General features: G+C 45.8%; 1 protein-coding gene across 1 annotated transcript in view; it reads right to left on the bottom strand.

Annotated features, from left to right (window-relative positions):
• The window catches only part of FBXW8 (F-box and WD repeat domain containing 8), a 52,335-nt gene that overhangs the window by 17,667 nt on the left and 10,096 nt on the right, over window positions 1-24,572 (bottom strand). The window contains 3 exon segments of the mRNA XM_042022921.1: window positions 819-1,028; window positions 2,449-2,645; window positions 10,288-10,445. Of these exon segments, the coding sequence (XP_041878855.1) occupies window positions 819-1,028; window positions 2,449-2,645; window positions 10,288-10,445 (565 nt within the window).

Below are 24,572 nucleotides of genomic sequence, written 5' to 3'. Positions count from 1 at the left end.
GGGAAAAGAGCTGGATTAGGGCAGCAAAGGAATTAATAAAGACAGCACAGCTTGCAGCATCTCAGCCCTCGAGGTATTCATGGTGAACAGGGATTTTAAGGGGAACGAGATGAGCTGGACACGTTTGTTCCTAACTGAGGAAGTCCTAAATAAAGCTTTCCCTTTCTAGTCGCTTGCCAAGGAAAATCCTGCGTTTTCACACTGCAGACCACACTCCTTTCATCTGGGTGCTGCCCTCCTGCTTCCTTCTCCACCTGCCTGAAGCACCCTCCTTCCCTCCCTGCTGACGGCCTGAAGTGTAACACAACAAGGGAATGCAAAGAGAGTGGAAAAGGGAGGCAAGACGCAGGAAAGAGACAGGAACTCTTCCCAAGGCATCTGGAAGCAGCTCTCTTCACAGCCTGGGCAAATACTCAAGCACACAACACAAAAAGCATCTTCCTCCTAAGGGTGTTCATATGCCTGACACTGCTCAGGATGTCCTCACCAGAAAGGCTGAGGGATGCTTTGGGCTTTTGGGTTGTTTATTGGGGTTTTTAGGTGGGTTCTTTGAGGTGAGTTCCCCTGATGCCATTGATGCAGCATAAGCTGACTTGGGCCTTGCTGAGGAGCAGAGGTTGCAAAGTGAACTCAGCTGGCTGAACAAGAATCCCTCACTTCAGCCCACAGAAGAACACAAAGAAGCATGAGATTATTGCATTAAATTGTCTTCTCTCTCCTGTCAAAAGCTGGAGAGCGGGGAAAAAAGCCCTCAGCACGCACTCTTTTTTCCTTAATTACAAAGGTATAAAAATCTTATCAAAAACCAATTACAATACCTGGTTGGGCTCATTCAATAACCAGCCAAAGGTTTTGATGCCAAAGGCCGCTTCATGAGCAGACACATCGAGGCAGGTGACAGGCTGACCATAGACAGAGTGGAGAACTTTGCCAGGATCTTCTGCTTTCAGGAGATAGACAATGTCCTCTGCAGCTGCCACTGCCACTGGGCTCCCCGTGACATCTGGAACCAGATTAAGGAAGTTGACCTAAAAAGAGCAGACTTTTTATTTCTATTACAGTCAAAAATTCTTTTGCATCACTACTGCCACATGCTGAACTGAACCAACTACTCACGTGTGTCCTGAATCACCTCAATTACGGATTAATTCCACACAAAGACCAAGTACCAAGCTCATTTCTGAACTTTTACAAGTTTAGCTCCTAGGGTGAAATTCAGCTCACAGTCTTTCAAACGAGCCCATAAAGAACCCAATTAATCAGAGCACATTACAATTAAACATCCCAAAATATCACCTCAAAGAAAGGAGCAAGACCCAACGGCCTCATCCTGAAGGACAGAAAGCCTCAAGGTTAAAGCACACAAAGCAAATATCATGGCTGGAATGTGAATAAGGTGCTCCAGAAGAGGAAACACATTGATATAACTGATGTTTATTGTGCAATCATGTAAATACACCCTAAATTAACACAGAGGCATCACAGCTCTAGGACAGCCCAAATGTCAGACCCTAATCCTCTGTCCCAAGAGCACGAGGATGGTGCTCTTCCCATTTCAGTGAAGATAGGGCTGGAAAGTTTCCCCGTGGGAAGGGTTTAAACTTCGTAACAGCTGATTTCTAACCCAGCCTTGAAAGAGAGTGTGGGGTCCTGAGTGTCTGTGCCATGGGGCAAACGGACTTGTCACAGCACACAAGTTAAATGGATCCAACTACAGTGGAGTGGGTGGTGCTTTTGCTAGAAAATCTCTTCAATTAACAAAATCCCCCAATATTTTAAGTACTGACTTCACTTGAGGGGGGATTAATCAGGAGTGGTTAAAATTACTTCACACCCTTTAACTGCACAGCTTCTTCCTACAGGAGAGAGGCTGCAAGACTCAATTATTCCTACACACTTCCCCTTTCAAACAAATGTTGATACTCTGAGACAAAATAAAACTTCAGAGAATGAGTTTTAATTACAACTCTCAAAACTTCAGTGACAGAAGGTGCAACCTAAAGAAGCTGCACGAGTAGTTACAGCTTCACAAGTGCCACTATTAGGCTGCCTGCAATATCCTGCCTCAGAATTAATCAGATAGTGTGGATCTGGAATGAGACCTGGAGTTTCAGCTCCAATTCTACGCGAGAAAACTGATTTACAAAATGAGCCAACTTAGTTTACTGTTGACAAAAAAACGAAAAAAAAAAAAAATTAAACCCAGCCAACCTCCTGCACCATATGGACTTGTGCTCATTTTCACTCCTAGTTTAAGCCAGCATTTCACCCTTGCTCTTCAGGGATGGAAGGCTCATCCCTTAACCTGCTCCAAAGTCAGAGCCTCAAGCTGACAACGCCCTTATCTAGTTCAGGCTGGAAGACTTTCATAAGATCCATCTTAACCCTACCAAAATAATTAGTGGAGCAGGAGCTGCTGGAACGAAGCAGAGTAGCCTGGAGACTCACCAATTTCTGGATTTCAAATGTTCCTGGGGTTTGCCAGAATCCTTTGTCATCGGGGCTCTCCACCTTGACCTCGAAGCTGGACGCCGTGGCCACCGCGGTGCCGCCCGGGGCCAGGGCTAAGGCCTGGATGCGCTGGTTGTGCTGGAAGTGATGGATTGGCTCCCGCCCCAACAGCAGGCTCCAAACACTGACAGTCCCTGCAAAATGGGCACTGGGGGTTAGCTCAGGCTTTGACACAACTTTCAAACAGCTGCAAATCGATCTGGTGGAACAAAGGGAATAGACAGGGAAGAGACGAGGGCAGGAAATCGGAACTTCAGGATGCTGTGGTTCCTCTGACCACGGAACAGGTTCTGAGGAAAATTCATGTGCTCTGGCCTGAAGCTGAAGGAAGAGATGTACAGATTGGATACTGGGAAGGGATTGTTCCCTGGCAGGGTGGGCAGGCCCTGGCACAGGGTGCCCAGAGCAGCTGGGGCTGCCCCTGGATCCCTGGCAGTGTCCCAGGCCAGGCTGGACATTGGGGCTGGGAGCAGCCTGGGACAGTGGGAGGTGTCCCTGCCCATGGCAGGGGGTGGGATGGGATGGACTTTAAGGTCCTTCCCACCCAAACCCATCTGTGATTCTGTGATTCCAGGCTCTATTGCTCTGTAACTTATTTCTAATTTTGGACTTTCCAATAACATTAATACCCACCTTGAGGAAGACTCTTGACTTCTTTCACACTTCCATGTTTGGAGATCAGATGTAAACAGACACCTGAATTTTTGTTCTATTATACAGAGGCCCTGAATTACCCCAAAGACCAGTGAGGAAGAACCCACACTCAAATTTTAAGTCACTTTGATGCACAATTCACAGAATCACAGAATATCCTGAGCTGGAGGGACCCACAGGGACCATCCAGCCCAGCTCCTGGCCCTGCCCAGACACCCCAACAACCCCACCCTGGGCATCCCTGGCAGCGCTGCCCAAACGCTCCTGGAGCTCTGGCAGCCTCGGGGCCGTGCCCATTCCCTGGGGAGCCTGGGCAGTGCCCAGCAGCCTCTGGGGGAAGAACCTTTCCCTGATATCCACCTAAACTTCCTGACACAGCTCCAGTCACTCCCTGGCTCCTGTCCCTGGTGACCACAGAGAAAAGCTAAAGAATACAAATCCTAAAGAATAAAGGAGTGTAAGTCAAAAGACAACATATTTGTAATTGCATTTTTGCCAGCCTGGCTCCCCAATTCTCCATTTAAAAGCATCATAATCGGAGTAAGAGCAACCTGAGGCAATCAGGAGGGAACAGAAGGGAGCTGGAGCCTTCTGGGCCACCTTTGCACTGAATTAAGGAGAAGCAATCTTCCAACGTGACAGGCAGGGCTGGAGAAGCCTCCCTTGCAGTGGAGCACGTTAATGATGAAATGATTAATGGCAGCTCTTCCTTCAGAAGGAGACATAAAAGCCCTGACAGACAGCTGCGGATGGGCACCGCTGCCAGTTTGCAAACACTCCTCCTCAGTCCCAGAGGAGGTGAAGCAAGAGTGTGGTAATGAAACTGCACATAGTGAAATGGTAGCTAAATGAGTTTAAATTGATTTATGTTAGCTTTTGTAAAGATTATTTGGTATCTGGAAAGTGCTACCCATGTGAAATAATGCAGATAATCCTTAAGATCCCTGTCTAATGGCACTCCCACTGAATATTTATATTCCTCACCATGGGAATGAGTACCATAATGGGGACCATTTTTGTTTTATTAGGGATGAATATTTAAATTAATCTGCTATTTGCCTAAACAATTAGCCGCCTCTGTTTGTTTACACAAAGCCAAAACTGCAATTAGGCTTCCATCAAAAAGATAAGTCCCGACTAAAACTGTCCCGACGGAGTCGTAAGGGCTCAGAGCAGAACTTCCCAAAATTACTTCTTAGCATAATGGTAATTATGTTAATTGCTTGAAAGGTAAATAACTGCTGAACTGGGTTTGCAAAGCAGACTGGTTGCACACACTCAGCTTAAAACCAGTTAACAAATCCAAATGGGCAGCACAGGTTCCATCCCCTCCACCCCACACCAGGGCTGAGCTGAGGCACCTCTTCCCTAAACAAAGGGATGGGGAAGAGAGAGATGATTGAACCAGGCAAAGATGATTGAACCAGGCAAAAAGCCCCACCAGCGATAGAGTGACAGCAGAACATGGGTGTTAGAACTGGACTTCCGTGTCACACCACGGATTTGGCTGCCAGGCTCCTCCAAGCAGGAGGATTTTTGATTTTTCTTCAGCAGTATGTTTATCCCAGTTCAAGACCAGGTTCATGAAGGGGGAAAAGCGAAGCTGATTTGTTTTCAGTGAAGCCTTTTGTTTACACATCTCTGTGCTGAGCATTTCAAAGGTCTGACAGTGTCTTAATGGATGAGAGTTCTGGAAAATAACAGAAATACTCTGACCACAGGAGCAAACTGGGAAACCCAGAGCTCAGGGTTCTGCTCTCTAACTTTGGGCAACAAGTCACTAATAATTATTATCATTACTATTATTACTATTACTGTTATTATTATTATTGCTGCACCTCAAACATGACAAAGAGGTGACAGAGAAATAATAAAATGCAATAATAAAACTGCTTAAAGACAGGTACTTTTTTGTTTTTTTAACCAGATATTCAACAGCAAAATCTGTCCAAAATAAAAGGTTTTAACCAGGCAAAAACAGAGAGTGAAACATCTGATACATGATATGGGCAACACATTCCTGGTAATATAAGAAAAAAAAAGTGACGTGTAAGGTCCCAAATTCACATGTAATGAAGGAGCACGAAGTAAAGAGTAACAAGGAGAGTTCAAAGAATATCCTGAGTTGGAAGGGACCCACAAGGATCGTGACAGAAGGAAAACAGAAAAAGCAAACACTCCACTGGATTTATAAATAGGCAAAGCTGCTACGAGGGCTAAAAGTGCTGCTCAGAATATTCTGCATTTCACTACAGAAACAGCAAAAGGTATTTATGGGCGTGCAAGTCTTTGCAGCAGTCAATCATGTTTGGGTAAGAGCAAAAAATCCTCCACCATTCCAGTTCAGGTTATTAGTGTGGCAGCATAAAAAAAATCAGGCTAAGATTTAGCAGTGCAGATGAGATCACTGCTCTCCACAGTCTGTCTTCCTGCCTCCAGCACTGCCCAGTGCCTCATTTCCACAGCAATTCCTCTGCTAAGGTGAAGTTAAGGTTGCAACCATACGTTATCTGTTTTTTATCTTGAATACTGGAATCTTGAAAGTGTTAGAAGGTCATTAAATCAAAATTATAAGCAGCACTTTCACGGCACGCTAAAATCTGCACCATAATCATGATTATTCCAACTGAACTCCAACAATAACTCCCCAAAATTACTCAGAATTATGAGCAAGCTGGAAAATCATCCTGGCTCAAGAGAACAAGGGCAAGAAGCTGCTGCTGCTGCTGCTGTAATGCTGACACTCGACATGACAATCACTGCACCAGCCTTGTTTATACACTCTGCCCCAGATCCGACAAAAAAGTCAACTCCCAACCCAATATATTTTTGAACTGTGGCCTGATGAAAGGTCCATTGATTGCAATTCCCTCCAGGTTGGAAGGTACTTGGAGAAAACACTGAGCATGAGCCTGTTGTGCCTCGGAGAGTGCAGTGCTGATCCTGACTGATCGCCCAATTTCGGCAGCACCAGCCAGCCTTGCACAGCTCTTGCTGTGTCAAAGGTGGGGGGCTGGAGGCTCCTCTCCCTCCATCAGCAGGGCTGGGAGCACAAAAGGCATCCTGCAAAAGCAGCTGTTACATCTATTTCCCCTCAGGTTTCTCTCTGCATTTGCTACAAAATTAAAACAAAACCAACTATCTCTCTTCCTGTAAAATCCCCTAATCCTCCGACAGGGAAAGGCAGCACAAACACAGAGGCAAACAGAGTTAAATCTCATTTGTAAATATTATCCTGGCTGTGTCTGGCAGCGTCACAGAGCCTGTCTGAGCCCCTCCTGAGCTGGGCACAGCACAGGGCACTGCCCACCTGAGCTGCCTGCTCCAGGAGGTTGGGATGGGAGGGCTGGATTTGGGCGTGGAGGATCCCAGCTCAGATCCTGAAGTCCCATTGCATCAGCTCTTGTGTGTTAAAACCAGCATTTGCTGTCAGCTAGGGGCTGCTGCCAGCTTTGGAAAAGATGTAAAGCAATTTACACGTGCGTTATCTGAAAAATAAATTTAAAGAACCAGAATTTTGTCTGTGCTGGAGCACGGAACCCAAACGTGCTCGTGGTTTTCACACTCATTCACTTCAGCTTCTAAACACAACTGCGTGGGAAGGCCAGAAGCTGCTGAACTCACATCATCTCCACGATGTTTGTCCTGTTTCAGAGTTGTGGTCTTGCCACTTCTACCCCGATCTGAACAAAATAAAACTCTTTTTTACCTTTTGAAAACTCTTGGACTTGATGATCCTTGTGGGTCCCTTCAACTCAGGCTGCTCTGTGATTCTATGGCTCCTTAGAGGTGTTTTTTTTTACTTCAAAGTAGGAACATTAATTTATTTATAATTTTCAGCTATATCATATCTCTATGAAGTACAAGCAGTATAAGAAAAGCATGGGTGGAAATGAGCAGCGGCCTGGAGTATCGAAACTTCTTATTGTGAATTCTGAGTTTTCCCTAAAAACATTTCTACTCAGAGGAGCCAATTTAACCTTAGCAGACACTTGAAGTTCATTAACCAACAGTTTACATTTAATTTTTACTTCCAGCAGGTACTGAGGGTACAAAGCAGTGAGAGATTAGTGATAAGATCAGTGATAAGAGCCTTGCCTTCACCCTACCATTACCACACCAGTTCCCACCAAACGCCCCCAGATTTTACCTCCACCATGTGATACCAACCCTGGGCAGTCCCTCAGAGAAGGCACAGACCCTATTTCATTCCCAGCATGGGGAATGGGATGACTGGGATGGGAAACCACACTCTTGCTCACCCAAACCAAGAGGTTTGCACCCACAGCCACCAATGGCAATAAATAAATAGCCCAGCCCCTGCTCCTGTAGTTTCCTTGTAACACTTTTTCCTTCACTCCAGCCAGCCTGGAATGCTCCCGCTCTCTAGGAGCACTCAGGGCAAGGCACCAAACCCACCACTCTGCAAAGAGGGTACAGAAGGGACAATACCCCCAGGCAGCTTTAGGGGCATCAGAAAGGACAAGTGCACAGAATTCCAGTCCCAAAAAGCGGCGCTGCCAGAATTCCCCTCCTGGAGCCTGCGGCAGGCAGCAGCACTTCTGATCCCTGCAGCAACCACCTTCCCTTGCTCCATGGAGTGGCTCTGCAGCTTGTGAAGGGCCACCAGCTCCTCACAGTGGGTCTGAGGGGGCACAAGCAGGGCAGCAGGACCGTGTCCCCTGCCGTGGCTGCACCAGGGTGGCCGTGGCATTTAAAGGACAGCAGGAAAAAGTTCTGTTCTCCTGTTGCTGCACGTTGTTTTCAAGTCAAACCATGAAACTCCAGAGCGCAGGGGGGAGAGGGGTGGCTAAAGGAGACTGCTGTTTCCCAAAAGCTGTGGCTCCCAGCCAAAGGCAGGCAAGCATGGAGCAGATGGAGTCCTGGCAAGGCCTCTCCTGTCCCTGCATTAGCAGCATCTGCTCATTACCCAGAACCCTCGCCTGCTTTATCTAATGCTCCAGGAAAAGCATTTTGATTTGATTCATTTCAGTTCGGTAACGTGCAACACAATTAGTGGTAAAATCAAACTGGAGCACTGCCAGTGCTGACAATAGGAAACAAGGCAGAAGAAATATGAGGCCAGTGGGTTGGAATTCAAAAATCACAACTGTGGCTCGAGTTGCCAAGTCCCGTTGCCCCAGGTGTACATCCAGTGCCCCCACTGAGCGCTGGCACAGGCACAGGGAACTTCATTTGCTCCCCATCCATTTCTCCCTCCTTCCCCTCTCCTTGCAGCCTGTTTCTCCGAGGCTGGCGCCGTCAGGAACATTCACCAGGAGCCACAATCCCATTTTCCTTCAGTGCCACCGTGGAGTGACAACCCACTTTGGATAGGGGCATCCCGGGAAGACAAACCTGTCTCCTTGCTCTGCTTGCTGTGCCTTGGGAAGGGAGCTGCAGGAGCAGAGCAAGGCAGGCTGTGCCTGTCAGCCCTTCCCTGGGATGGGGTGCCAAGGGCAGCGCTGCGGGAGCCCTGCTGGACCGGGAGGAGCCGATGCTATCGCAACGAGCCAGGGATCCGCCAGGGAAGTCTAGACTCTGCCTGACAGCACCACCTCCAACATGAGCAGATGGTTTCTCTGGGTTAGTCAAACTTACAAACAAAGAGGAAAGGGAGCTGGAAAAGTACAACAAAGAACAATCAAACACATTATCTTCAAAGCCGCCCGCTCCCTCCCCAAAATTTAAAATAACTCTCTGCACCAAAGTGTAAATATGTGCTTTCGGCTTGCAGTTAGTAAACACTGCTAAAATGGATCTTTTTATTTCCCTATTCCCATAGAAACTAATCTATTCTGACCAAGGCTTCTCAAATCAGAGTCACTGCCATATCAGAGAGCCTATTAAAATTTCTACCCAAAAGAATAAAAGATGCCGAGCTTTATGCAAACTAGTTCAGTCACAGCACTGACAGCAAGGGATATGACAGGCAAAAAACCCAGACAAATTATTAGATTAGTCAGTGGGAAACTAGAAAACAAACAAAAGACCCTCTGCTAGTCATTGTTTGGCTCACTGGAAAAAAAGCCAGCACTTAAAGCTGTGTTATAATTTCCTATGACTCAAGTAAATAATATTAATAACACCAGATTTGCTGTTGTCAGAAAACGTTGCCTATACAAAATTTTTACCCACAGAAAACCATTCCAGTATGATCCAAGCTAGAAAAACAGCTAAGGATGTTGAGAATCTTAAAACACATGAAGCATTTAATTTACTTTTAAAAATAAATGTGCGGAATAGGGATTTTGTTTGGATTATCCACCTTCTGCTTTGTTTTCACCTGTACAAACGCCAGGATCAAAGACAGTATGTGCACAAAGCTCTCTAAATGTACAAATATTCTTTATTTATACCCAAGGAGCCATTTTAAGTGTTAAATTATACATTTTAAAGAAAGATGATGGGACCTGAATTCTGCCTGAGCCCCTCATCTTAGGATCCCAGTCAGCCAGCACTGTTCAAACCTGGCTTTTTTAATTGCTGCTCCCACATCCAGAAGATGTTGGTCTCTGGCTCTTGTTGTCCATTATAGAAAACCTCTAAGGATATTTAAAACAATGCATACAACCAGGATTTTATGACGGTTTCACTAAATATTAGGTCAAAGCTTCATTTCTTTAAATCCAAGTATATAATAACAACCCAGCACTGCAAACCAACACTTCAGTGCATGCACACACCACGCCAAGAGCGAGAGGGACGGGGATTAATCAGACATCCAAGTTTACCACCATCCCCATAACAAAGCTCTGCAGCACCCCAAGGGAGTTTTGGCCAGAGGAGAAGGCTGGTGGAAGAATATTTAATATTTTTATAGCAAAACAAGTTATTTGCTTAAGATAGCTTGGCTGGACTACAGCCTGGCACTCAAGCTTTGTGCAGCAGCTCCAGTAGGAATTAAAGCTCAGTTTTAATGGGTGCTATGTTCCAATGCCTCCTCCTAATGCATTTAGGGTTATTGGCCAACTTTCTCACATAAAAGCAAGTGTGTGCGTGTGTGTGGATACACAGGATTACAGACACACAAAAAGCTGAGCACAGCTGCTTCATTTTCGTAGAGCCTTTTTTTTTGTTGTTGTTGTTGTTGTAATAGGGAGGAGAGTTGTGGTTGCTCACCGTCCTCGTAGGCTGCCACAGCCAGGGAGCTGTTTATCCTCACAAAGGAGACGTGTGGCGGGGCTCCAGCCCCTCCAGGGCCCGCCACTGCTGCCAGCACGGGGGCTGTGTAGTCCCAGGTGCGGGTGTCCCACAGCCTCACCTCTCCCGAGGTGTACCTGCAAAACAAGGGCACTGCTCACCCCACAGCATCTGAAGAGATGGCTGGAGCAGAAGGGAGGAAGACAAACGGGTTAAAACAGCTCCCAGACTGATCCTCCCCCCGTCCTCTGTGCACAAACCCATCAGCTTTGCCCATTTTAGTCCTGTTTATTCCATGTGGCACCGGCTCTACCAAGGCAGGCAGGTGAACTGAAATTGGAGCTACAAGACCAGGAACAGCGTGGCCAGCAGGACCAGAGAAGTCATCCTTCCCCTGTACTGGGCACTGCTGAGGCCGCACCTCGAGTGCTGTGTCCAGTTCTGGGCCCCTCAGCTCAGGAAGGATGTGGAGGGGCTGGAGCGTGTCCAGAGAAGGGCAGCAGGGCTGGTGAAGGGCCTGGAGCACAAGCCCTGTGAAGAACGGCTGAGGGAGCTGGGGTTGTTCAGCCTGGAACAAAGGAGGCTCAGGAGTGACCTCATCACTCTCTACAGCTCCCTGAAAGGTGGCTGTAGCCAGGTGGGGGTCAGGCTCTGCTCCCAGGCAACCACTGACAGAATAAAAGGACAGAGCCCTGAGCTGCGCCAGGGGAAGTTTAGGTCGGACATCAGGAAAAAATTCTTCACTGGAAGAGGGATTGGGCACTGGAATCGTCTGCCCAGGGAGGTGGAGGAGTTGCCATCCCTGGAGGTGTTTAACAAAGCCTGGACGTGGCACTCAGTGCCACGGTTTAGCTGGTGAGGAGGTGCTGGGTCATAGGTTGGACTTGATGATCTCAAAGGTCTTTTGCAGCCTAGTTCATTCTGTGATTCTGTGAGCCACACAACTGAGCTACCACTATCAATATTGCAACTAACACACAAGGAGAGCCAGGCTCAAGAGAAAAAACATAATCAGGAACAAGCCTAAACTACGTCATGGCAAAACTTCAGATTGGTTCTTTTCAGTCTTTCAAGATTTGTGGTGCTGGTTGTGTTGAACCAGAGCGTTTTCCTATGTCCATACAAGCACCCACCCAACCTATTGCTCTTTATAGAAAAAAATTTCTTTTTACAGAAGAAATTTCTTGATGTCTCATCAACAGATCACCCTACCTACATCTCTGAAGACTAATTAATTAATTCAACTAAGTGCTCTCGTTAGAATTAAGGCAGCAGTTCTTTCACTGCAGAAGGCTCACCAAAATATCACAAAAACTGTAGTTAAACATCAGCTTGTCAATGAGGAAATAAAGAAGCAGAGCTAAACTTTCCAGATAATAGTGAATATATCTGAGTGAATGAAGGTTGTTACACAGCAAACAACACATAAACTACCCTGGGCCATCCACGCCCTCACAAGAGACTATTAAAGGAAAAACAATCACAGGCAAAGCAGAGAAGAAGCTGCTTCTACAACAGGTCAAAGACCACAGGTCAGTAATTATTTAAGGCCAGTTTTGACAAAACTGTGATAATTAACACTGTCAGATGTCTTCCTCTGCCACAGCTCACACTTGGATTCTTTTGGAAAATCAAAGGTGCTTCCTGCTCTGTCACCTTTGTTGTTCCATCCTGCTTTTTGGGGGCAAAGTATTATGAAAGAACAATTCTTACAAGCCTGAGAGGTCAAGTGGTTGGGAATCTGGCTGTGCTGTGCTTAGAGGAAAACAAAGCAGTTAATTACACAGGACAAGAAGGAAAGGAAGGTTCAGCAGATGTGGGACTTGCACGCAGATTTCCCAGTTCTCTGGGCAGTGCCATGCCCGGGGCTCCAGGTACTGGGAGCAGATCACTCCCAACAAACATCTCCTGGTGGAAAGGGTCCAATCTACAGAAGGGATTAAAGTGCCCAGGGGGGTGGGGAAATCTGTCAGGCTGAGAGAGATGCACATTAATCCCCTGCACCGCTCAGGAAGAGAGGGAACCGTGTCCTTGTCACCTGCCTGCTCTGCTGGGCTTTACAGGGGAACACGCAGGGAAATGAGAGAACAGGGTGGGACACTTCTCCCTCTTCCTCCCTCTGCAAACGAGGCCCAAACCCCCCTCTGAATCCTGCTTTCATTTCCAATTTACAGCAGCACAGTCTAAGAAGAACAGACCATGAAGGAAACTTCCCCAAAGCAAAATGCTTCACGTTGGATCGGACACGGAGTGCGGATCAGCTCACAACAAATATCTTCAGTTTGCAAAACTAGAAAGGGCTCGTTTTGCTTCAAAATCTGGAGAAAACCCACAACAGGACAGGTGATTGCACAGATCTGCTGCAGTCCCCTTCAACAAGAGGCACACAATGTTTTGGAAGTGTTTCAATTTTGAGCTGAATTTTGTTTCCTTATGTTAGGGTTGGTTGGGGTCGTGTTTTCAAGCTTCTCCTGACTGCCAAGAGCAGCAGATTCCTCCCAAGGGAAGCCAAAATACTCTTGTCACTGAAAAGTGAGTTTCAGGGGAGACATAAAACACTGGTAGAATGGATAGAACTCAGTGACACAATATTTGTTTTCATGTCTAAATAAACAAGGAAGAACAGCATCTCCTCCTAGTGTAGCTCTCACATAGTCCAGGCTGGAGATGTAAAAAGAAAGAGATGGACAAAATGGCAGGAGAAGAAGAGAGACCCAGGGCTGGATAATTCTCAGGGCACACTGCATCTGATTTCCCTACACAGCACAGAACACAAGGGACCCACCAAAAATAACAGTGCAATGACTGCAATCCTGGAATTAGAGATCCAACATCACAGTACCACAGCAAACCCTTCAATTAATTTTATCTCAAAATTCAATCAAGTCAAAATTTAGTTTGAACCGTTCTTTGTTCACTAAGAGCCACCTGAACCACCTCTAAGCCAAGCTCAAACTGGAGCAGCACCACCAAACACTCCTGACCATTAATTTGAAATCAATTTAACTCGAATTCTGATGTGTTTGTGCTGGGACCTGTGTGTTTGGCAGGCTCTGCATCAGCCCACCCTGCAGCCTCCTCCTCCCTGAGGGCTCAGCACATGCTGGAGAGCTCTCCCTCCAATGCCACAAAGCCGCTGTGCTCTCCCAGCCCTTGCCAGGACCTGCAGGACACCAGAACTTGTCCACTTGTGCCCCAGTGGGCTCAGACACTGCCCAACCATCCCTGAGAGCATCCTGGCCTTGGTGCTCCCTGCAGTCCTGTCGTGACACAGACCAGGGAGACTCCATGTGCCAGGGGAGCCCTGCAAGAGCCCACCAAACCTCCCCCGTGGCTGTCCAGAAATCCCCGCAGTGCCAGCACAGGAGAAGCTCCTCAGGAGGGTTCCTAAGGCCTCCTGCACCCCTCCTCCCTCATTTCCCACCATTCCCACCCTTTCCAGTGCAGTCCCACGCAGCAAAGCTGAAGGATTGGGAGAGATGTTCCACAAGACCATGGTGGGAACACAAGTGGAGCTCCAGGTCTGGGCAGGGAACCAGCCTGGGGAAATGGGAGACATAAACCAGCTCCTCCACTGCCCATTTCCAGTGTGCACTGGGCCTGCACCAGGACTGAACTGGAAGAATTTCAAACACAGATGAATCCAATTCAGGAGGAGAAAAAAAAAAATTTAATGGTTCAGCTCGCTGCTTTTAATGCTGTTGTAAAGAGCACCACACTTTCAATTTGTAACCACAACAAAAGGCTTTCAAACTATTAAAGCATTGCCTTGCTGTAAAAAAATAAAAAGGCTGCTTTATTGCAGATAATTGGCAAATCTGCCCTATCAATAGAGATGGCTGGAGAGAAGAACACACTGCACTATTTCTAGGTAATTTCAAAATCTCTATTCATTTCCCACCACAACTTTTACATTTTGTCCTGAAAACTTCATTGGGATCACTCAATGAAATAACCCCAGATGCAAGTCCTGCCCAAGAACAAGCACAGCACTCCAAACCCCCTCAGTTACTGATTTTTCTACCAAGACGGCAATGAAATGCCCACTTAGCTTTCTGCTGGAGTGAAAAAAACACCCAAACCACCTCAAAGCTCCCTTCCTGTTTAATACAACAATGAACACACATCCTATTTGCTCTGCTACCAAGAGCTTTCAGCTGCTGCTGTTTTCCCCGATGGGTGCCATGAGCTGATTATTGCAGGGGCAGGTAAATACTCCAACACCTGATACAAGACACTTGCACTGAGCAAACCCAGCAGACCAACCCCAAACCCTAAAATAACCCCCATAAGAGACCACACCTGCTTCATTTCATTTAGAAAGGCTGTCCAAAGCCTTGCTCTCCTGAGCACAACAGGGAACAACAAGAAGCCTGTTGCTCACAAGGCCAATTTCCCCCTCTCCTGATACCCCTTCCCTGATTCCTTCCATCCACACCACACCTGGCTCCCAGCTCTCCCTACTCACAGACACATTTCTCCTTCTCTGATGTTCAACAGAGCCTCTCCACCCAAGTAACTCAGCTTCTTTGATGGACTCACATTCCACTCTGCCCACGTTCTTCGGAATATTTCAGTATAGACACATGAGAAGCAGCAGCAGCAGGAGAAAAGACAAGCTGTATTTTTCTAAATATACTTCTCCTCAACGAGCCAGTTCTGTGGTTCTGGACAGATATGAATCTAGCTGTAAAAATTAGCCTGGAGATTCAGCTTAAGCTTTACAGAGATGCATCAAAACCTTGCTGAAATGGAGCAACAATAGGTGGAATGCACATGGCACAGAAAAACTGGAGAAAATTAAATTCATAGACAATAAAAGTATCTACTCACTAAGCAAAAGCATTCTGACTACTTTTTACTGGCAGTAATGACATGAACATTTTGCTCGTGCCCTCTCACATGAGTGGAAGCAGAAGGAGCTGGGGGTTAAAAGCTGCTGCTGCCCCACCATGAGTATCTGGGAAGCAGGTGGTGGAGTGCAGAGCACATGTGGGAGGAAGCAGAGCTGGAGGCTGGGCACGGCTCTAATGAAGTGGTGCTGAAGAGGCAGACGATTTCATAAGGAGAAAAACATCAGGAAACTGGTCAAAACACAGAATCTCATCTGAAAAAGCTCCACTGTGTTGGATAGCAATAGCCAGAACAAATTTGGGGAAGAGGAGGAGGGGGAGGCTGATCTCTCTCCAGAGCCCCAGATGTCTTTATGGTTGCCTAATGACAATTATACTCAACCAATTAAGACACTGCTATCACAGTTGCATTGTTAGTAAGCCTTTGGCCCTGAGTGTTGATGGCTGTCTAATTAGTGTTTGTGCAAAGTACAACTGCAACTAATATATAAACTGACAAATACACAAAAGAAAAACTGTTAACAGGAACATTTTCCAAACAGTCAAGACTCTGCTCGTTCAGTCCACGGCAGCAGCAAAGACAAACTGCTTTCCTTCATGGCTGGGGTACTGCTGGCACTGCAGAATTTCACTTCCAACCTGAGGGTCAACGAGACCCTCACTGGGTTTCTGTTCAGACAGGATGCTGGTGCCACTCACTTTTGGTGTTGCCTCAAGCACATCCCTCCAGGGCAAGGCTGGCTGCACCAAGTTGGGCTGGTCACCAAAGACTTCTCATAAAGCACATCAGAAACCAGTTTACATTTTCCATATTTTCTCTAAAGAAATTATAGCAAGGAAAAGGAAGGAGAAAGAACCCCCTTTGTTTCACAGTCAGGTCTGATTTCCAGAAGGCAAAGTCTGTTCAGTTTCCAGATACCTGTGGTGATCAACAAACCAAAAAAAAAAAAAAACCCAACAACTTTGTTTCAGGCAGTCAGTGACCATCTGTTAATACTCAAAAGATCTTATTATGAAGTCCTTACAATGTCAATGCATTTTATTGAAGTCAGTAGGAATTTTGCTCCAGTAACAGTCTCTGTTTAAACAGATGCCTGTTGATAAGCAAGTCAAATAATGAGTATTTTGCATTGTCTTGCTCCAACAAGCACCTCAGAGCTTTCATCCTTATTCCACCAAAAGCAACTCTCCAGTCCTTCATGTGTTTAATTAAGGTATCAGTCAGTTCCCCCCTCAGGAGGATCAAGAATAAAGCCCAATTAAACATGCAAACCCAAGCCCAAACGCCTTCAAGTCGGTTCAAATTGCTCCTGAGCTTCATCTTCTCTCCAAGGCCCAAGTGAGGCAGTGGTAACTCAAATGTCCAATTTCAAAACACCTCTCCATCAGAACTGTGGCACGTTGGGAGGTACCTCAATCACAATTAAAGATACTGGAATTAAAGGGATTCTAGCACCTTCTTTGTACTCCTCTGAAGTGAGGGAAAAATGATGGACTGCTTAGAAACATCTACCACAGGATGAGGTGCCTCAAAGACTGGAAGAGGTGAAAGTTCCCAATTCTCCCTGTGTTCTCATTCCCAGGTATTTGGATACACGTATTTTGCCAACTGTAACCAACAGGTAGCTTGGCTGAGGGATTCCTTAAGGAAAGGATTCAGGAAAAACAAATGGTAGCAGAAAAGAACTACTTTACGTGGCAGAAAGGAATATAAATAGAACAATGGCCAAAAATAAAACACAAATGGAACAGGGAAGAGAAAATTTTCTGTTACATAGCAGAAAGCTACACCATAAAACACAAGGGAAAACAGATGGGGGTAAACCAAAACCAGAGTTTTAAACAATCCTAATGCTGGTAGAAGAATGCAGAGTAGAAAATTAATCTCCCTGATTTCATCCAAATGTTCTTTTGGGTTGCTTGATATACGAGTGCTGCTATGAAAAATGTGACTAATGTGTCCCAAAATGGATCTGGAAGCACTTTTAGATTTAGCATGTAGGAAATCCATTCTCAGCATCCTCATGATCAGTTCCCAAACTCTTCTGCTGAGAACCCAACTTTCCAATTTACCAACCCACGCCCATCTGTGGAGCCCTCACAGAAATGGAGCTGCAGAGAGCTTCTACCTTCGTTTTCAGGGCCTTATTTAGGAAATTATCACTCAAAAAAGTGGGTTAAGCTGCTGCAGTGTGTAGTTCTGTTATGTGTAACAAAATTAACATTTCACCATCCTCACTGCCTCTGCCTCACCTTCTATATTAAGTGCATGCAAATGTCATACCAAGGGAACAGAAACAAGCCAAAGGGTTGTATTGTAAGGAAAACAATTTAATGAACATTTATAGAAGCAGAAATTAGAAAAAGCCAAACTGTTTCTAGTAATTTGGTTTTTAAGGCCAAAAATCTCCCATCCCTTAGATCTAGGTTCCAGTGGCTTGCATCAGCCCAGGCCCATTAATTAAAGCAGCTGCTCTACCAAGGAAACAAATTACTGTGAGTACAGGAGAAAAAAATTATCTTTTCCACAAGAATTCAGGAGGAATTATGATGGAATTTGGGAAAGCTCAGCTCCATCAGCCCTATTATGTCACAAAGGACAAACAACAGCTAAAACAATAGCTCCAGTAGCAGACAGAGGTTAGAAAACACCATCTGAGGACGCTGTAAATCGATCTGTTTGCTCGTTGGAAGGAACACAAACTGCAACACGCTGCAAGCAGCAGAGAGGAGAGGCAGCACCTGAACTCCAGGCACTGCTGGTGACAGCCCAAAGAGTAAAAACGAAATCTTCAGGAAGCTTAGTAGAAAGAAGGATGGGTTTGTATGGCCTTAGTAGAAAACCAGGATTTACAAGCTCAAAATTACTGCCTGTGACTGAGAACACTGAAGGCATCACTGAGCACATCCCTGCAGCAGCAAACCCCGCAGGTAAAGCAACAGCTCAGTGGCCAGGCAGGCTGGAAAAGCAGCTTCCACAAAGAGTCAGCATCAGCCTTCTACTCCTGGTTTCACCTGAAAGGCTCTTTTTCAGGAGCTGACAGAAAAGCCAACCTGGCTGTCACTTAACACAACCTCACCCAAGTGCCGTCTGTCACCCAACCCCTCTGAACCCGTGATGTCATTCCCGTGTGCAGCCTCCAAGGGTGACTCACTTGGAAAACAGGAGGCCTGACACTGCTCCTTAACAGTGGTGAGGATGAGTGAAGAGAGCACAAAAGGTTTGGGGAAGGCTGAAGAAAAAAAGCAATTATTGTCACCTTCTGCTTTGTTTGACATCTTGGCTCCCAGTCCCTGCGAGGGGAGGGAGAAACCTAAGAAAGTTGTGCCATCATACGAGTGAAATTTAAGCAATTAAACAAGGCAGGAGTTTATTCAGGCTTTTGGAAGTCTTCAGTTTGTTAACTTTGATTCATTTTCATTACTAATTAATATTTTGGTTTCCTCAGGTCTGCACACTGAATTAAGATGCAAGAGCTAATAATAAATACCTTGAGAATAACCCACAAGCCCTATAGCAAAAAATCCAAATTAGATGAGAGTTGACTGAAGTTTTAAAAAGTGCAGTGAAGTATTTTCAAGCCTTTTGGGCTAGTTTCACACATCATTATGAAACTAAAGAGAGTAGCAAACCCAGCTTCTAAAAAGTCATTTGCAGGTCACCTTTGAGCAAGAGGAAAGTGGAGTGGGAGGTGATGGAAGAGAACAAAGGAACTCACCATAAAGGAGCAGCTACTTGTGTGTAGATGTTGCTCAAAATGACTTAAACTGAAAGGCCCAAATTGTTTGTGAGTGCTCCCACAAGACTCACCAGAATGAAGACAACTGCATAAAATCATTTCAGCATTTAGGATGTCAGCATGAGAAATAAACGCCCAGATTTCCCTAACTAACCACAAACGATATTCAGCAAGTTCTTCCTTAGCTTCTCATTGCCTTTATCAAGCATCACTTGGGGAAACACCACCTGTGCCAGGTGTGCTCCACCCTGAAAGGGGAGGAAATGTGACTGCTGGTTTATCAAGGCAATCAGCAGATGAATCTCACCAGCCCTAACTCCTCAAATCTCAAGGAAAGCTGGCAGTACATAGTGGGGAAGGCGGAAAACATCTGAAATTAAAATTTCAAGAGAAGCCAGGGCTGATTTCCCAGTCTGTAAGAGGTGCAGGGACTCCTCACAGCATCTGCTAAACCGGTTTGTGGCCAAGCTCTTCACTAACAGGCCACCACTCTTCCTTCAGTCAGGGAAAACTGAAGAAAAAAAAGGAAAAGCTGATAGTTTATAGTTCTGGGTCTTGGGAAGGGTGGTCTGACTCTAGGCCTCTTCTGTTTCTTTATTTTCAGAGCCACCAGCAGCAGTAAAGCCACCGTGCCCTTTCTGCAAGCATTAAAAAATTAACACATCCCCCTCACGCCCACTTGGTGTGGTTTTAGGGGTGAGCCGTGACGGGACAGAGGCACCACCAGCACAAGGCAAGGTCAGCACAGGGCTCAGGAACAGCCACAGGTGAGTATTCCAGAGCCAGTCAGGCAGCAACAGTCTCACAGCATGCCACGGACATGTCACACCTCGGGATCCTCTGGAACGACAAGGTCAAGCAAGGACCAGATGCATGTTCTGAGATCACTCACTGTCCAGGAGGACCCAACCTCTGACTACATTGCCAAGAATACAAAAAAGTAGCAAAAAAGTAGCAATTTTACTGTCTGAACATGCATTTGCTCAAAAAACCCCAGATAAATTCAGATTTTAGTACAAGAAAGCGAAGCAATCCAGGCATTCTGTATGGCAAATGACAGCATCAGACACAGTGAGCCTCATCACCAGTAGGAATGTCTAAAAGCCAAGCAAGCAGCTATATAATTGCTTTAAGTAAGCTCTGACTTAGGGCTGAAACTCCATTTGAGTCGAGTATAAGGGGGAGAACATCATCCCTTTAGAGAAGATCCTTCGAGACGTGTAACCGTAGAAAGGCTGGCGAATACAACATTGATTGGGAGTGAGGTAACCACAACCACCACTGGCTCAAATGAAAAGGGATTCAGGGGCTGACCCAGAAAACAAGCCTCGTAACCACTGGGATGAAATTTTAATGACAAACACAAGAAGCTCTGCGTGCAGGCCAGATTGAATTATCTGATGTCAGGCAGCACCCGCGCAGCGCTCGCACAAAGGGGAGCTGCTCGCAGCCACCTTCGACTCCCAGCTCAGGTTGCACTTAATCAATCCTTGATACTCTGCCATCTCCTGGCTTCAGCTTGGGCAGCAGCGTGGGGAAAAGTGGAGAGTGCATGGAACAGGGGCATTTCTTTGTGTAGTGTGTCTTTGCTTCCTTCACAGAGTAATAAAGAGCTGCTCCTGAACGCGTTCGAACTGCGCCTCTATAAATCACACCCAGAGCTGCTGGTTTAAGTCACTCTGCCCACAACCTGTATCAATTCCCTTGCAGAAAGATTCAAAAGCTCTACAGCAACTAAAATAAAAATGATTCCACTTTGCAGCAGAATTTGAAGCAGGACAGTGAAGATGACAAGATCAGGCCCAGCAGAGCACGGGTTCAAATCAATCAGTGATTCCAGGCTTGGTCCAAGATTCCCAAAACACACCAGCCCCAGCATTCCTGCTCCCTGCAGCTAGAACTCCTCTCTCCAACCAGCCCAACTAGAACTTAATCTGGCTACTGCCAGAAAAAGAATTAAAGATGTTTCTATAAATACATCAGCAACAAAAGGACTGCTGAGGAGAATCTCCACCTTTATTGGATCAGGGAGAAACAGTGACAAAGGATGAGGAAAAGGATGAGGAAAAGGCTGAGGGAATTAAGGCCTTCTTGTCCTCAGGATACCCAGGCTGGAAGACAGGGACAGGGAGCAGAATGAAGTCCCCACGATCCAAGGGGAAATGGTTGGGATCCTGCTGCAGCACTTAGGACACACACAGTCCCATGGGGCCGGATGGGATCCGCCCCAGGGCACTGAGGGATCGGGGCAGAGCTCACCCGGCCACTTCCCATCCTTTCCCAGCAGGGAGGTCATTTACCCAGGGGACTGCAGCCAGCTGTGATGCCCAGTAGAAGCTGGGCTGGAAGGAGGATCCAGGGCAATACTGGCCTGTCAGCCTGAGCTCAGTGCCAGGGAAAGTTGTGGAGCAGAACATCACCAAGGCAAAGTGCTGGGTCCTACCCTGAGCCACTGTCACCCCATGGAATGCTAAAGGCTTCGGGAGGAGTGGCTGCACAAGGCGGACAAGGCCCTGGGGCTGCTGGTGACAGCAGCTGGACACGAGCCCAGGTGTGCCCAGGTGGGCAAGAAGGCAAAAGGCACCTGGGTGTCCCAGGGCAAAGCACTGGGCACCCCTGGGGCACCTCCAATCCTCTGTTCAGTTCCGGGCCCCTCAGGACAAAAAGGACCTTGAGGGGGTGGAGCGTGTCCAGGGAAGGGAACGGAGCTGGGGAGCGGACTGGAGCCCCAGAATTGGCTGAGGGAGTTATGACCAAAAAACCTGCTGAAAACTGAGCAGCCCTGAGCCTCTGGTGCAGCAACTGAGACAGAAGAAAGATAAGTGATGTCCCAAGCCACTGCATAGAAAAACCTTGGGAAATGCCCCACAATTCTGGATTAGCATTTGCAGCACCACTGACTTCCCAGGCCCTGCAAACTCACAGCCCAGCTTAGCTCAGACACACAAGTCCCTCTGTAATCACTGATTATTCCCATGCAAAGCTGAGCACACAAGTGTTTGTGAAACTGGAGAGAGAATCATTAAACATAACAGATAATTGATATTTATACTGAGAGGAGAATTGACTTTGTAAACCTCAGCTATTAAATTACTTCTTCAGTACTGAAAGAACGCAACAGTTTGCTATTGATCACCAGATTCATTACACTTTTATGACAAGTTTGAAAGCACAATGCCATTAAGTACAATTTTATAAGCTGGGAGAGACAGGGGATGGTTATAGTTGGATTTAAAAAATAAAAACACAGCAAACAACAAAACCCCAACAAATTCCTCAACATCCTAAATACTTCCCAAGTGCACATAAAGTATTTCCCTGCACAATTTGCTGATGTCCTTGGAAGTTTTAGTTACAACTTGAAGTCCCCTTGTTTGATATTTACCATTTATCTAATTAAGAGACAAAGCAGAGTGAAGGACAAGCACTAAACAGCAAAGAATATAACAATTTTTGTGTTCTAATATTCTAAACTTTTCATTTACTAACCAGCTAAATTCAAACAGCTGAATTCTGATTCCCCCATGTTGTTTTATCAAATACATGCTCACAGCTTCATAAAGAGGTAATTCAGTTTTCAGAGAAATCACTGGAAAGTCATTTAAGTGAACACTGCTTTTTCTAAAGGATACACACATGCAGCTTTTCCCTCAGTGGTCTCTTACCTGCTCACCTGTTTTCAGGAACCTGAATTATTTAATTTACCACATCCCTGATGTAAATTCACCAAGAGAATCAGGAGATACTGGAGGAACCAGACAACCAATATGAAAAGAGCATGTGGAACCATGTGAACCCAGCTTCTGTAATACCCCAAGCTAAACCATGGACTATTTGAGTTTAATATGAGATTAATAACCTTTGTTTATTAATATTTAAAGAAATGTAATTTAATCTGCATAAATCCTATCTGCTGCATGTTTGGATATAAATACAATGGAGAAAATGAAGGAAAAGAAGAGCTGGAGGTTTTGGCAGCAGCATGGAGACAAGTGGGATTTGCTGTCTGATGGTTTAGGTTTCTACTCTCAGCAGTCCAAGAGCACTCAAAAGCATTTCCATGGATGAAGGCTTTCAAGGCACCTTTCTTATAACCAGTCTGTGAATTTTAAAGTATTTTAGAAGTAGTTTTCTCTAATCCCACAGCATTAACATGAAGTGCTACCATAAACCATGGAACTCTGGTACACCAAGGACAGTGTCCCAGCTCCCCAGGATATCATAATTTTTATTTACTCATGGGATTTCTGGAGGGTTGCTAATTACTGAACCTGTGAAATTCAAACAGAACACAGTAAAGCCTCACACCTATTGAGAGAATCACTGCAACCTCTTCCAAAAATTTGTGAGGCTCTTAAAATCTTATTTAAGAGCCTAAACCAAATGACTAGCTAACATTAAATCAAGGTCCAGAAAACTTCTGTATTAGGAAAAGAGAAGTTTGAGTTTACCTATTTTTGAGTGGGTTATTTTCCTCCTAGGTTGTCTTTTAAGTAAGAATGGAGAAAAGTAACAGTCCTTCTAAAGTTATTTTTGTGTGCTGTGACAAGATATCCTTGTGATTAAGAGATTTTTATGGAAAAACATTTAAAAAGGGACATTTTTCAGTAGATTTGTAAAATGTTTCATACATTCTGGGGGGCTTCCACAGCAAAACAATAGATGGAGTTCATGAGAAAACACCTGAGCTTTTACAGGGACTACTTGTACATGAGATCACTTTTGAATAGTTCCATAAAAATTTGAGCTGCTGAGATAAGTTGTAGATAACCATCCTTATCAGTCACTTCAGGACAGCCTGTCTCAGGAACTGCAGGTGAATCCATTCTTATGCTTCAAACAGGTGTTGCTTTTGAATTTGCTAAAAGAAGCACCTGAGATTTCACATGGTGAAGGTGGAGTGGGCATTACACAGCCTGGTGAACATGGAGAGGGCATCACACAGCCTGGCAAAGGTGGAGCAAGCACTACACAGCTTCATAAAGGTGGAGTGGGCACTACACAGCCTGGCAAAGGTGGAGCGAGCACTACACAGCCTGCTAAGGATGGAGCAAGCTTTACACGCTCTGGTAACAGCAAAGTGGGATTTACACAGCCTGGTGCAGATGGAGTGGGCATTACACACTTTACAGAAGGTGCAGGGGGCATTACACACTCTATAAAGGGTGCAGGGGGCATTACACACTCTGTTAAAGGTGCAGGGGGCATTACACACTCTATAGAAAGTGCAGTGGGCATTACACACTCTATAGAAAGTGCAGTGGGCATTACACACTCTACAGAAGGTGCAGTGGGCATTACACACTCTATAAAGGTGCAGTGGGCATTACACACTCTATAGAAGGTGCAGTGGGCATTACACACTCTATAGAAGGTGCAGTGGGCATTACACACTCTATAAAGGTGCAGGGGGCATTACACACTCTATAGAAGGTGCAGTGGGCATTACACACTCTATAGAAGGTGCAGTGGGCATTACACACTCCGTTAAAGGTGCAGGGGGCATTACACACTCCGTTAAAGGTGCAGGGGGCATTACACACTCTATAGAAGGTGCAGTGGGCATTACACACTGTTAAAGGTGCAGTGGGCATTACACACTCTGTTAAAGGTGCAGGGGGCCTTACACACTCTATAGAAGGCGCAGTGGGCATTACACACTCTATAGAAG

This window comes from Corvus kubaryi, unplaced genomic scaffold (assembly GCF_017639235.1).
Source record: "Corvus kubaryi isolate FWS band 111438036 unplaced genomic scaffold, C.kubaryi_AGA036_p1.0 127, whole genome shotgun sequence".
Taxonomy (NCBI): Eukaryota; Metazoa; Chordata; class Aves; order Passeriformes; family Corvidae; genus Corvus; species Corvus kubaryi.
Note: the sequence above shows the minus strand (reverse complement) of the source record. Positions and strands in the feature narration are given on the sequence as shown.